Here is a 15,195-nt window from a genome sequence, read left to right on the forward strand (position 1 = left end):
GGATCTCAGCCCTGTGCTCTGCCCACAGGAACCCAGTACTAGGATAACTACTGCACAGAATCATTTCCCTCTCCATGTCAAAAAGCTTTACAAGAAAAATACAGGCGCTAATAAATAGTGTACGTAGTTCCTCATTCACCAGTGAAAGAGTCCTGTAGTAAAAAAAAATTCTGTTCTATTTTATCTTGAACCTGGAAAAGTTTATTTCCAGCTTTGATTCTTTGATGTCTTAAAGCTTTTAAGAGAAAGTCGTAGATTCAGTTAATATAAACATAATGCTGTAGTCAGAACCCTTTAACCACAATGATACGTTACATTTTCTACCTGTAAATTACTATTTGTGCTATCCAATTTTACAATCAAAACAGAAACCTTGAAGCCAAGAATTCGAAGATCTCAGGAAGAAAACAATCCAGACAGCTTCAATTTAAATAGAGCAAGCCTTGTACATGACATGAAGAATTCATAGATTTCAATTCTCTGAGTATCTGTCACTGCCATTTCAAACGAAAGCCCTCTTTTCCTTAGTCTTGCCCATCCCGTGCTGTAGCAGGTTGGACAAATGACGCATAGCAAAAAAAAATTGCTCTGGAAATATAGCTTAATAATGGAAATAAAACATTTGCACTTCACTTTATGAACACAGCACAGAAATATCGCTTAAGTAATGTTTCCAAAGACCCTGGGACTTAACCACAGCTATGAAAAAAGTCAGCCTCCTAAACATTGGGGTTAGTTTGATCCGACTGCCATACACTGGATTCTTACTTTACTACGGCTGAAGCTTTTAGTGTACCAGGTGAGACAGAACATCGTTAGCTTGTTCCATCGCATCACGGAACGAGATGGCAAAATGGATGCCTGTTGTGACAGACAGACAATACTGTACAAAGGCAGCTTATTTTTAACGGCAGAATCAAATCGGACACTACTGGACAACCTGGAGTAAGATCTACATTTTTCCCTTGTGAACTTCATAATTTTCTCTTGCACCAGAAAAATTCTTCCAAATCAGTTACATCCAACAGCACTACGGAGAGCTCAGTTCTTTAGCAAGCTCTGCACCAGGAAGGATCAGTCCTAGAAGCAATTAAAAACAAAGAGTTGCTGTTTTCCAAGGGCAGATGTTTTTCACTGGTCACCTAGCCGGAAACCTTGGCCCCAGTTGTGTCTTCCACCACCCTGCTGATCTTCCGCAGCTCTTCTCATGCTAGCAGGTGGGACGCCAAAGCCCGACACTCCTCCTCTCCTGTTTGGCAGCCAGCGGTACCTAGGGCAAGCCAGAAGAGAAAGAGTTTGAGAAATAGCTGTTTGTACCTTGGGAGTAATTACCAGACTACTTTTCCATGGACTTCCTTTCAGCTGCTAGACTTCGCATTAAAACTAGCTTTTGATAGCAGTACCTCACAGGATTCTTTCCAAATTTAAGCCCCCAGTACACTGAGAAGTAGGAATTCTGGGGAACTTACATCCCTGGGATGTGGTTATATGAACAATAATCCAAGCAAAGGGAAAAGAGAGATGATAAGGGAGTCTCATTGTTGAGAATAAATGCTGTGATATAAACTTAATTTCCCTAACTTCTCTTCCTTTTTTTCCTGGAGAAGTAATAAAAAAACAACAAATTACTTATGAGCATCTCTCTCCAATAAGTCACAAAGCTCCTGCTACCACAGCATCCAATTATCTCACTGCTCTCTAAATAAAACTTCCTGCAGAACTGTGGACCAGAGACCAAGGGAAACAGGCTCAAGCGCACAGTGTGACTGAAATCAAAGTTCAAGTGGCCTGGCCAGAGCAAATCAGGGCTTTAAGACCTTATCATCAAACTTAGGCTACCACCTAAACAGTGACCTAAAACACAGCTTCTGCAGATACCAGTGGGATGTCTGGGATGCTATCAATGCAGAGTCATTTCAGGTCTACAATAAATAGTTAATTACACTGAGCCCCTGGAAATCTCTTCCTGAATTTGACAAAGAAAATCTGAGGCCCAAACATAAAAACCAGATTCCTTTATAGAAGAAAAATGATCCCGTATAATCTTCATTATACTAAACGTATCTGTAATTCATGACAGCATCTTTTTTTTTTTTAACAAAACTTTACAGTACAGAAGCAGAATTTATCCCACTTCAGAGGTGTTTTCAGTACTTCTATTCCTGCTTCTCAAATATAGAGAAAAATTAAATACACAGATGAGGAATCAAGAGAATTAAATATAATCAACACAACTGATGGTAGTTTCAGAGCTGTTATTACCCTGAAAGACATTTTAAAGCAACATTTGTCTTCTAGTCTTTAAGGAAAGCTTGGTTTAGCAGTAGGGCTTGCAAACACAAAGCTTCCCTTCTCGTTAAAGCTTGCTGAAGAAATATAACAGTAATTCAACTTTACATCTTTTAACCTTTTTAAAGGACAAACTATTAACTAATTGAATTGCTAACTAAGATTTGGTAGAGAAAAAATAGTTACAACCCAAAAGGGATGAGGACAAGGGGAATTGAAGCTATGATCTTTGGCTTCTGATCTTAATATTCCAATGCCAAAACAATGAATAAGTTACAAGGAAAGCACCTCAGAATCCAAGACCTGAAGTCTCAGTCCAGGTGACTTGTACCAGCTGCAGAGTAGAGTTTGTATTACGGCACTTAAATCTGCAACAGACTTCTGTTGCTGTTACAGCTTGCTAAACTGGTAGCTACTGTAATGATACACGGAAATACAGATAAAAGATCAGGAGAAAATAATTTTAAAAAGAATGCGATGGATACTGTCTGATAATTGGTAGGGACGTCTCTTTACTATAGTTTAATTCACTAGCAGAGGTGTAACCTTTACTCTTACTCTGAAAAGCGGGTAAAGGACACGAGCCACCCATAGTGGTAATAAAGAATACTGGCCATCTACAAGAAACTAAATAGTTTTGAGCGCTCAATCTATACACAGCAGCACAGTCACTACGATAGTCTGAAGCAGGTCGATTTAACAAAGTATTTTACACCTTGCAATCCTAGCAAATATATGTCCTTATAAACAACCCAAAAAATCGATCCAAATAAACAGCGAGACACGGTATAAAGCCGGCTTACAAGAACTGAGGTGTGGACAGAAAATTCCTTCCTCCCAAATCCATTGGGTATTTGAACATTAGGAAGAAATAGAGGTGTCCAACCAGATTTCCTATCAGCTCATTGATGACTCTGCAAGGCAAAAGAAAAAGGAGTTTCACGTGCCATCTTCCACAAAAACAACTGAGTGACCATCTTCTGCCAGTTCCTATTGTTCACCTGCCACAGGCTCTGCCAGGGCCACGAGCCCCGGAAAATTTCCCTTCCCTCAGCATTTTGCAGCCACTTCTTTAGAAGGGCCAGCTTGCAGTGCCAACACATCAACAGGCTGTTCCACCCTCCCTTCCAAGCCATCTCTGCAGACTGTACTGAAAATGCAATTTAATGCCTGTTTACCTCAGGGAATTAGACCGTATAGCTATTAGTGTCTAAAATAATAGTCTGCAGAGCCTGAGAAGTTACGGCTGTTTTCGCTGGACAACCTGTCTCCCGCTGTACTGTTTTGTTCCCAATTTTGCAAAAGCACTGCTGAATGGAGGCCCTTGAGTATTTTCTGTCATGCATAGAAACAGCAGGTATCTAACAGCAAGCAGTTTCCCTCAAGTGACGGATGAGTCAGTGGGAGGCACAGCCAGGAAAGGGAATTTGGTTTTGCTGTGCTCCTATCTCCTCCTTTTATAAACCAAGCACATCGCTTGCCGTTGTCACCGATTGTGTTACAGCATCACCAAGAGGCCCCAGTCAATACAGGGCACCGGTGGGAAAGGCTGTGCACAAAGAGGGGATTTCTGCATCACAGCACTTAAAAGAAATGCAGAACAAACCAACAGATACAGAAAGTGCTAATATGGCACCCCGCAGGCTTGTTATTGCCATTTTTCCTTGTTTCACAAGCTGATAAAAGCATCACGCTGAATGAGATTCTGATGGAACGAAGTAACAACACTTGTCAGAGGCAAGCCAAGTTGTTTCTAAAACCAGTAATAATGGCTGGTCACTTGGGATGAAATCTTTCTTTACTGGGCATCATGCTTTTAGCAAGGAAAAGGCCTAATGCATGGATCTACTAGAACATAAATCAAATTCTTACTATTTCTCCTCACTTACATTCCGTAGTTCTCACATCCACATCTCCTTCTTTGCATTTATCTTAAACAATCACCATACGACACTGAGAAGGATCAGTCCAATTATACAGCTTTAAGCCTCTTATTTTAATATTGCTGTTAAATTCAGCAATAAGAAATAGCCGTAAAAACCTTTATAACTTCAAATTGGCCACATCTGTAAATACGTACGATCCACCAATGATGTAGTTGAATCCCAGGATAACCCATGGAAGGTAACAGGCCTGAAAAAGAATGCAGAAATTGTAAATACATGTGAAGTACTACTTAAACCTGCTCAAGCTCCACTCCACTAGTATGTATGATTAGAATCTCAATGTTTTAGCATTACACAAATCCAAATATAATAAGTAGATTCTAACTAAGAAGGTAGAATACTCTAAACTGAGTAATCACTAGCACGTTTAGACAAATCATACTGACCTAAATATTTTAAGTAGATGTGCCTTTTGCAGTCTGTGTTCCATGCCAAGCTTACATCTGAAACAAAGTCCTAACATTTCTGACTTTGAAAAGGTCTGGAAACAACAATCAAAAGAGTTTTCACTACAACGCCTCGCAGAAACTGACCAAGCTGCATAGGAAAGAGCAATTTAAAATAACAACTATTCAGCTTTTAGCCAGGTTAATGTGTTATCAGGAATTTTATTTTCCTTTTTTCAGACAACTGTATTTCAGTGGTCAGGACATCTTTTCAGTAAAGCCACACTGAGTGGCACCATATGGAAGACCAACAGACTTGTCTCTACTGCTTCTAAAGGAGTATATAGTTTTATGAGTGCATGAGATCTTTAATGGGAGAAAATACTTATATTTTGTCCCTCAGTCCTTTCGTATGCATCTTCCAGGCAAAAACCTTTCCAACAAACTGTTCAATTTACCTTAAATCTTGTTCCAAACCAAAAAGATACAATCATGTCTCTGTTCAGCTGGGCCCACACGTAAAGTACTGACATGATGAGTGGAATCATCAGCAACTACAATATTAAAAAAAAAGAAAAGAGGCAAAAAGTTACCATAATGTTCACAGAAGTTTGAGAAACTTGGAGAGCAAGGGGCTAGAAGGTTCAAAAATGGTTTAAAAGCATGATACATCAGCAAAGGCTTTAAAGATTGCCCCAGGATCTCTGCCACCACACACACATCATGGATCTGCTCACAAGATCAGAAAGCTAAAGAAGAGAACATCCTTGGTCGTTCTCTTTTGCTGTGCTGGAAAACACTTTGTTACTGAACACAGTGCCCCACTAGGCTACAGTATGATAGCTTAGATGAGCACGGAAGCCAAAATAGGTGGTGCAATTCCTGATACAGGTATAAAATGATTTAAATGCATATTAGAGACACCTATGTCCTGAGAATACGACCAAATGATAACTTCTGAGTCTTAATACACACAGGTCTATGCTTCAGCACAGAGCACTGGAGACACACCAGAGGAGTCTCAGGCTTTGAAGCCGCCTAACTACAGCAGCACAAGAGCAAAGCAAAGGGCTCCAAAGCAAGCTGCACTACGCGGAACAGCAGCCGTGGCAGATTGCAATGCTCCCAGCTGCTGGGTACCACACCTACAATCAGCAACATTTGTGCCGTAATCGTTTCTGTTTACGGTCCAAGGCGGTAACCCCAACACATCCTCATCTGGGACTAAGCCAGTACGTCAGAGGTGTCACCGCATCCGAGTGCCAGCTCTGTGCCGCTCAGACCACCAGCGGGGAGGCGTAGCAGCACATCATCACTGCAAAGCATCGCAACCTGATTAGGCAAAGCTCTTGGAAGAGCTTCAGGTCACCCCCTGCTCCATGCTGGGAGAGGAGACTGTTCCTAATACCTCCCTACTGCAGCTGTGCTTTAGCTGACTGGAGTATTTTGGTGAAACAAAATATAAAGCGCTGTTTCGGGTATCTGCTGATTTCTGAACCAAAGAGAGTGTGCTACCAACACTGCCATAACCAGGCTTAACACCACAAACCAGCTGGGGTGACTGGAAGAGAGGATAAAACATGTCCCTTCAAGGGTGGCACTAATTAACAGGCTCCACTTTAAAGCTGGCATACCAGAGTCAACCCAGCCTTCCCCAAGCCTGAAGTTTCACCAGCAGTCCGACTCTTCACACAAGCACCTTAAATTCGTTATTAAAATTATTTTTATATATATAAATAACATATATTTTATATATATATATACACACACACATATATAAATAAAAAACAATGTTTAAGAAGTATTTGACATCGGAGGCCCAGACGTCCTACTCTATCATCTCACTTTTCAAGTCATTCATTCAACACAAGCAAAAACCCTAATTCTAACAAAAATACATGCATATACCAAACAGTTGACCCTCTTCTAAGCAGCATCTTGTGTGCAGACTTAAAACCATTTTAACTTTATTTTTTACAAGATACAAATCAACACAGTCAGTCTAAAATTCATACGGAGTGACTTCAGCATCCTTTTGAACAATTTGGTGGAGTCTTCCCCACAGCAAAAAAGAATTAACTGCGAAATTATGGACATCCCTTAAGAGAATTCAATCCTGACTGCAGGTGCATAATCATCATTTCTGTGTACCGGAGGAGCCTGATAATTGATCTAATAAATACTAAGATAATCTTGCACAGAGTATTAGAGATACTGGTGCAGGCTTTGGGTGATGGGGACAGAAGTAAGATGAGGACAGAACAGCAGAGGCAGGCTGAAAGCATGCAGTTGTATCTGATACTCGGTTGTATTCAAGAAATGCTTCCTTTATTTCCACCCCCCTTAACATCTGGGCAGATAAGAGCTCCCTCATCGAAACTCATTCTTCAGACTGCTATTTAATCATTCTTGTGAGGATTTTGCACTTCACAGTTCCGATAGGAATCTGAAGCTGCACTTTTCACAAAAAGAGCTTCTGTCAGCAAGTAAATGGAATGAATTTGAGAAGACTAACGAACCCAGAAACCATTTTTAGCTAAAAAAACTAAGAATGCAGATCCACATTCATTAGAGGAAACAGTACATAGATGAAATCTTGGGTCCACTTCAGTGACAGGCAGAAACTTCCTGACTGTGAAAGCTGGTTCTCGCTCCTTGACTCCCTAACTAGGTTACAGATGGAAGATTCAGAAACGAGACTGTGATGTCAGCTGAGACTAACCCAAACTACTCAAACTCAAAAAGAAACACTACACACAGAGCCAGTCCGTTTTGACATGAACTAAACCAACCTACCGTAAGTATGCTCTGTGTTTATGTAGATAACGCTGTCTGAAAAGCCATCAAATAGCCTGGGACCCTCATTAAATAGTCTGAAAGCTGAAGGCTATCATTTTTAAAAAACTGCACTGCACTTACCTGCATGTCCATGGCCAAGCCAGTTATCTGTCATTTTGCCATTAAGGGAAAAAGCAGCAAAACCTGACAGACTAGAAGGAGAAAAAGAAGCTACACACACACTGAACACAAACGGGAAGGCCTTTAATTTTAACGCATAAAATGAAAACAATGTTCTTGGGAAGTATTAAGTCAGGCACTGGAAAAATGAAAAACCTCCAATGATCTACAGAGTTGCACACTTAGCCTAAAAGGCTACTGAGAAGTGATTAATGTACACGAACCTCAAGTCAGTACCCCAGGAGCTGGCAGATGCACTGGCCTCCCTCCATGATGAAGCTGGCCAGCTACAAACTCAGCCAGTCCTTCCATAACAGCAGGTTATTTCTTCCATTAGTTTTTGGTGGTTTGTTTGGTTTTTAAAGACTAAAATGCTTTTGTAATAGAAGAAATACCAAATCAGACAAAAATATCTAATATTGCCACTAGGTCATAGAAAACGAGTAATTTCTTAAAGACTTTTAACATCACTTTCCTGCCCTGGAACTCAAAAGGTTTGCTTGCTGTAGTAACTGCTGGGCAGAAACAATTACTGAAGAATTTTGCTATGATCAGAATGCTTTCAACAGTTCACGAATGCACGTAAAATGGCACCGAGCTCCTTCCCAGCTCAGGCATCCAACTCCCTCCTTACATCATCTATGGAACAAGCACCCGGAAGCTTTCAAATGACCAGTTTGAACGTCAAGACACAATCAGACTCCTCTCACAGCTCCCAGCCAGCAGCCTGCAACCACAACGAAGCTGCTGGGTTTCTTAACAACACAACTAAACACAGGCTGTTTTCCCAGTACAGCTGCGGCTCAACAGGACTAGCAGGACTAACAATTCCCTCCATGCAGTGGAATGTAACCAGAGATGGTTAATCTATTGATAAAGGCGGCAGCATTTCTACACAGTAGTTTGCCTGGCTGTATCTGGTTCACGCTGTCATTACTCCCTTTTTTTTTTTTTCTAGGAGTCGTGCCACTGCAAATTGCTGCAAGGAGGCTAGGACCAACACAAACAGAACAGGAACGCCTCCAGGGATGGGGATTCCACACCCTCTCCGGGCAACCTTCACCTGTCTTTGACCAGTGCCACAGTAAAAAGGTTCGTTCTTGCATTTAAATGCAATTGTCTGTGTTTCATTTTGTGCCTGTTGCCCCTTGGTCCTTCTGAGGACCAGAGAAGTCTGGCTCCTCCTCTAATCCTTCCCCCATTAGGCAGCTATCCACATGGATGAACCCCTGAACCTTCTCTTCTCCCCTGCTGCAGTCCCAGCTCCCTCAGACTCTCCTCATATGATGTTCCAGCTCCTCAGCCAGCCTTACGGTCCTTCGCTGGACTCGCTCCAGTCTGTCCGTGCTTCTCCTGTACCAGAGCTGCACGCAGCCCCCACCAGAGCTGGGCAGCAGAGCCATCACCTCCCTCAGCCTGCTGGCAATGCAGCCCAGGAGGCCGTTGGCCACCTTTGCCACAAGGGCACGTTGCTGGCTCCTGGTTAATTTGCTGACCTCCTTTTCTGCAGAGCTGCTTTGCAGGCAGCAAGTCCCCAACCTGTCCAGGTGCACGGGGCCGCTCCTCCCCAGGGGCAGGAGTTTGCACTTCCCTGAGCTGGGCTCCACAAAATCCCCGACCAGCCCATTTCTCCAGCTTGTCAAGATCCCTCTGAGTGGCAGCACAACCGTCTGCTATCAACAACTCCCAGTTTTGTGTTTGAAACCTAATGAGACTCAGGAAGTCGGCTCAGTGCAGGTGTCCCAGCACTGCTTTCACAGCCTTAGCTGACTTGTAACCAGCAGGTAAGGTATGAGGTAACCCCAAATTCCCAACTGAGGGAACAGCAGAGATCAGACCTGCTTGCACGTGGCAGCTTAAGCACACCAAATTCACTCCTAGCCCACGCTGCAAGCCACAGAAGTGGCTACTGGAAGTAATACAGTGAGCACTACAGAAGCTCTTGCAGCACGAGTGAAGCTTAACATAAGCAGAACTCCACTCCTCAAATTACAAAGCTGTGTTAGCACACGCAGTGCGTGGCTTGCAGGGACAATACTAATACGTTTCCAGGAAGACAAAAGTTTACCTGCAAACATTTGCTACATTCTAGATGTAGTTAGTTGCTAAAACCTGGTCTTTCAACCTATTTCAGACAGAAATATTAGAACTAAAATATTCTAAAAGTTTGATGGTATGATAAACAGAAGGATACAACAATGCAGATCCAGTTGAACAAGAGCATGAACATGTAATCTGCTGGCCTTCCATCAAAAGCCCCTGTAAATAAAAAGATTTGTTAGGAAAGGTATAAAATCTTGGTTAAAACATTAAGACTTTACCTTCGGAAGTCTACGAAAACGTCAGTTGATAAGAGTTACACTAACTACTGCCAGTGGTTCCTGACTTTTATTTTTTAATTTTAAAAAGCCTTATAAGAGAACAACCTACGAGACCAAAAATTAAGACTTATTGCATTAAGTGCACACACAACAGCTCTACTAAAAAAAACCAACATACTAACTCTGGAAATCAGTAGTTTTAACTTCACAAGACTTCAAGTTGGAGTCGGATCCAATCCCTCCTAAGTTGTCAGTCAGAAGCCCACAAAAAACAAGTGTACTTACACAGCAAAAGCAGAGATGCAAAGTTTATCAAGTCACATAAAGACTACTCCTTACTTAGGCACATTGCATCCTTTTTGCATCATCTTGTCAGACTCAAGAGATACAAGTTTTTACACTCCAGAAAAGTTAATATATGTGACAGGGAGTATACACGTGCCACGCATTCTGTTCCTTCTTCCAACCTGAACTGCTTGTCTGATTTCCCATTTCAAACGTGTCCATGTTTTTCAGGACAGTGGAAGAGAAAACTAATAACATTCCCTGCAAAGAAAATGAAGTTATCTTTTGATGCCCTGTTGAGTTTATGACCTGGCAGAGAGAAGGGTTAAAAAAACAACCCGACTCTTTGTGAACACGAAAATTACAAGCTCTCGCTCCTGCAAACTGTGGCAGAGACCTCAGCATTTGAGCCAGATTCCTATCGACTTTCATATAACCTCACGCAGGCAAGGAAAGACCAAGAATTCTGCTGAAACAGACCCAAAACACAGTGCACCACAAACAAGCTGATTTATTTGCTAATAAACATCAAAATACCCAGAAAAAAGGACACTCGTGTTAGCACAATGTGGCTTCCTACAACTATCTTACTGGTCTTCAAACACCTAAAGAAAAAATATCCGGTTTTAGCATCTGCTTTTTAAAAATAACTGGAGTGATTCACTCTGCGTAAAAGAACTAAAATGGCGACCTTTTTTTAAGTTTATTATTTAAGTTTAGCCACGCAAGCTACACGACAGGAAAAACAAAAACACTTTGAAAAAGTCTTTTGGAAAGTTTTAAAGCTGGAGAACTCCATCAATTGGAGTTTCTTCCTTATTGCTGCCACACAACACATGAAACAAATAGAGAGGAAGCCGACTAACGCTGCAGAACCTCCAAGAAGAGGAATTCCTCCAGAATATGAAGAAATAAAGGAAATAAAAAAGCTTTTAACATGTCATTTAGGAGATTACTAACTAGCAAGACAAACTATTTAAGTTGAATTTCCAACTAATACCTAAGTCCAATTCATATCTAAGAAAACTGAGCTACAGACTCCCAAGTTCAGCAGAGGAGTGAGGAGCCCACTGCATCCATCAGGGCCCAGGACAAATCCAGCACCTGGTGAGGAGCTGCAGGCTCAGAACCTCCTCATTCGCACTGCTGTCAACTCTGCGTATTTCCACTGCAGTCTCCCTGGCGGCATTTGTTACCTTCTTCACCACCAGAAACAAACCAAAAAGACGTCAACCTCATTTTCCTCAGGTAGCTGGACATCAGCTCATTAGGAAAACACAGCCACAGTATAAAGCCATATGGTTGTGGGGTTTTTTTAAACAGCTGAATCTCCTCCCCTCCTAAATCTGAGGTTAGCACGCAACACTAGTGTATGCTCAAACGCCATGTGCAACCCTGACAATAGTGATTTCACTTCCTCGGTTTCACTGATAAAAGGAGGCAGGTCTACGCTGATTTCAACCTTTAAACGTATCAGCAACTTACACACAGCAACTTCCCGCTTTCAGAACTAGAAAGAATCCGAGACGTTTTTGTAGAAAGGAAGGACTGACCGAATCAAGAAGTTTGGTTACACTAAGAAAAATTAATCTTAATATTACAGGTGAAATGCATTGCCTCACACAACAACACAGCTGACTTCTCAGCTTCAAAATCCAGGTGTATATGGCAGGAATGTGAATTCACTGTTGAAAGACCTGACTCCCTTCCACGAGACTTCTGCCACAGCAGAGACAGCTACAGTATTTTTCAGTATATGTATAAGCAGTGATGTCTTATAATTTGCATATATTAACCAAGAATTCTTATTTCGTATAGCTTTGCACGGTAGAATGTCATAACTGCCATTACTCGCGTGCATGTGTTCATAACCTTCTACGCCAAAAGGCTTAAAGAGAAGGAGGAGCTGGGTTTAGTTACTGAACGGCCGTGTACTTTCGTTGAGAAACAACCAAATGCAACGGGCACGCTCCTCCATTTCCCTGTTACTCGCCTTACGACTTAAAAAAAGGGATCCCACAATGCCCTCGGGACGACAGGTTGACCGGGGACCTCTTCTCCACCCACAGGGGTTCCCAAATTTCCTCCATTTCCACTTACACCATCAGGTCTAAGGCTCCATTAGAACGACACTGGAATTACTGTTTACAAAGGCTTCCAGAAGGAGTTTGGCTTCCTAAATACTTTCGTTATTTTCTTGATTTGAAATAGTTTTTGCTAGCTTTAATGAACTGTGTGATACGAAAAGAAATCTTATTTGAAGCTACCTCGTAATAAGAATCTCTTTTTCAAGAAAAAAATGAAAACGATTATTTTCCATTATCTGACCTCCTGTCTTCTACTCTCGATTTTTCCCCTACATAAAAATCCAACGAGTTCCTGAACGTTTTCACGTTTCTGTGTGACAGAAAGGTACACTTCATTTGTACAAAGGCCTCTCCCAATTCAGCATTTCCTACAGAAGAACACAAGCAAGCACCATCACCTTTAACAAAACAGGAAAAGCCGAGATTGTTACATATTACACATGCTCTATCATACTTTCATGTTAAAGGACACCAGACACAAGAAAAAAGAAGTAAAGCTGTCTTCTTGTCTCTCTCCCTTATTTCCTGAAATCAACGACTAGAAGCACCACGCCTTCCTATGGAAAGGAAATATCAAGTTCAGGTCCTAAATGAACAAGCTCTGTGCCACAGGCAAAGAGGCCGCGATACAAAAGCGGTTTTTAGAGCAGTTTTCCCTTTGACGGACACAAGTGGGCACAGAGATGAGCCATCTTTCTCCCAGTTCCGTCCAAGCCTGCCACAGTCCCATCACCACAGTCCCAACAGAAGCTCTGTTTGGCAATGCTTGGTCTCTGTTAACGCCGGGCAGAGTTTCCCACGTGCACACACCGTAACGTACAACATACCTGTTTCTAATCGTGATGAATATTGGTACAGGAAATACAAATTCACCAAGTAGAGAAAACCTGTTCCGGGTCCCACTGGGAAGAAGAAAGTCGCCGTTATCGGCCGCCAGATCTGTCCAGAGCAAAAGAGAAGGACACATTTATAGGTTGCAGAATACGTTCACATGCACAGCTTTTTTGTTCTCCCTTGCTACCAATTAAACGGAAAAACAAATTTTAAAGACAGCCCAAGTATCAATTACTGCTGCTTCAGCAGCCTCTACAGTTGCTTTTAATCTGATGCGCAAAGCCGTTAAGACTACAACTAAAGTCACGCACAACTTTCCAGGGCACTTCCACCACATCTTCACAGTAGTGAGTCTTTACTGCGGTGCAAAAGGTCAGCTTGCAACGATGCTGGCCTGTTTTAAAGGCATCTGTACAGAATCCACTCTAACCTGTCTGAGGCAGGACCTCACAAGCAGCCTTTAGCATACGTTTTCAGACAGCACAAGCTACTTTGAGCTTTCTGCACCTGCTTTAGAGTCTCTCAACCATCAGTATTATGCACAGTGAATGGCAGCACGTAGCCAGGATAGAAAATGTCTGGCCATTTAAGAATGCGCTCGATATTGAATGGGCAACATTTCCAAATAGCATTTTAGGCTCCTGAGCATCGTAGTTCCAGAAAGATAAACAGAACTACAGAAAACACAGCCGCTTGAGCTATTACATTCTGGGGAAAGTATATGAAGCAAACAGAGCACAAGCTGTCTTTTTCTCTTTTTTTTTTTGGGGGGGTTCACTCAGTCTGTTTGATTAGTGATGTAATGAGTACATATAAAACACACTTAAAGGATGGGCGATCTTCACTTCCGTCACTTTCGTTTTCAGTTCAACCAGGGGATAATCCCCCCAAACATCTGTGTACCAAAACAGTGAACCTGTGACCTCCTAACGGAAGAAGAGACCACGTCTGCCTCGTGATCAGCCCCAACATTTCTAACGCAGAGGAACACCGTTATTCTGAAGCTCCAGGACTTTTGCAGTTAACTTACGTCAGCCATACCCAGGCTGACAATCCCCAAACAGGATGTTTTACGTTCAGAACATGAACACAAAACGCTAAAGGCCATAAGAACCACTCTTTATGCATAGAATTTGCCCCAGACCGAGCTGGCTCTGGGGGCAGTCGCGCGCCTGCCTCCTCGCCCACCGCGCCGTAACAGGGGCCAAGCACGTCACCTGCAGCTACTACCACGGTATTTATGATTATAGGAGCCGAGGCACGAGGATGAGAGGTGAAAAGAACGACACAGCTCAAAAAGGGGCACGTCCTCTTCTCCTTTTCTGCCTCGCAGGGGCCCTGCGGGGCCGAGCACGCAGCCCGTGTCACCTTGGGGGCTGCAGGGCGGGTGCTGGCCCAGCACAGGCTGGTGCAGGAGGAGGGCTCTGCCCCCCCTCACACCGGGGAAGGGCCGGGGCGGTGCCCGGGGCTGTCCCGGGGCGCTTCGCCCTCACAGAGCGGCCGCTGAGGGGCCAAGCCCTGGCTTGCTGCCCACCGCCCCGCCGCCGCGCACTACGACTCCCAGCACGCCTTGCGCGCCGCAGCCCATGCTTTCCATGGGGGAGCGCCGCAAGGCACGCCGGGAGCCATAGTGCGGCCCGTACCTGGAAGCGGTTGATGAACGCGTCGGGCCACAGGAAGAGGTAGACGGGGCTGACGAGGCCCAGCTTGCCGACCAGCGGCACCGCGATGGAGCCGGCGAACCAGTAGCGGGTGATCAGCGGGATGCTCCGGAACCAGTCCCCTAAGTCCGACATGGCGCCGCCGAGGCCGAGGCCTCGCTGAAGGATCCGGCCGCTGAGCGAAGGGACGGGCGGGGAGCGGCGGGGCCGGGCCGCAGCTCGCACGGCGCCCGGAGTCGGTGGAGGAGGGAGGAAGGAGCCGGGGGCAGGCCCCGAGCCAGACGTGGCGCCGCCGAATTCGGCCCCGCCGCCGCCGCTTCCGGCCCCGCCCCGGAGGCCGTTGCCAGGTGACGAGCGGGCTCTGCAGCGCCCGCCGCGCGGAAACTACATCTCCCGGCACGCCCCGCGGCCGCCGGGCGGGGACTGTT

At 43.9% G+C, this 15,195-nt stretch overlaps 1 protein-coding gene across 1 annotated transcript; it reads right to left on the reverse strand.

Moving 5' to 3' along the window:
* Positions 1-183: 183 nt before the first annotated feature.
* DERL1 (derlin 1) lies at positions 184-15,162 on the reverse strand. The gene is made up of 8 exons (XM_040547021.1): positions 14,750-15,162; positions 13,100-13,211; positions 9,774-9,838; positions 7,541-7,567; positions 5,080-5,175; positions 4,370-4,422; positions 3,093-3,203; positions 184-1,270 (listed from the first exon to the last, which is right to left on the reverse strand). The coding sequence occupies exons 1-8, from the start codon at positions 14,900-14,902 to the stop codon at positions 1,132-1,134; spliced, it is 756 nt and encodes a 251-aa protein (XP_040402955.1). The 5' UTR covers positions 14,903-15,162; the 3' UTR covers positions 184-1,131.
* Between the last annotated feature and the right edge of the window lie 33 nt (positions 15,163-15,195).

This window comes from Cygnus olor, chromosome 2 (genome assembly GCF_009769625.2).
Source record: "Cygnus olor isolate bCygOlo1 chromosome 2, bCygOlo1.pri.v2, whole genome shotgun sequence".
Taxonomy (NCBI): domain Eukaryota; kingdom Metazoa; phylum Chordata; class Aves; order Anseriformes; family Anatidae; genus Cygnus; species Cygnus olor.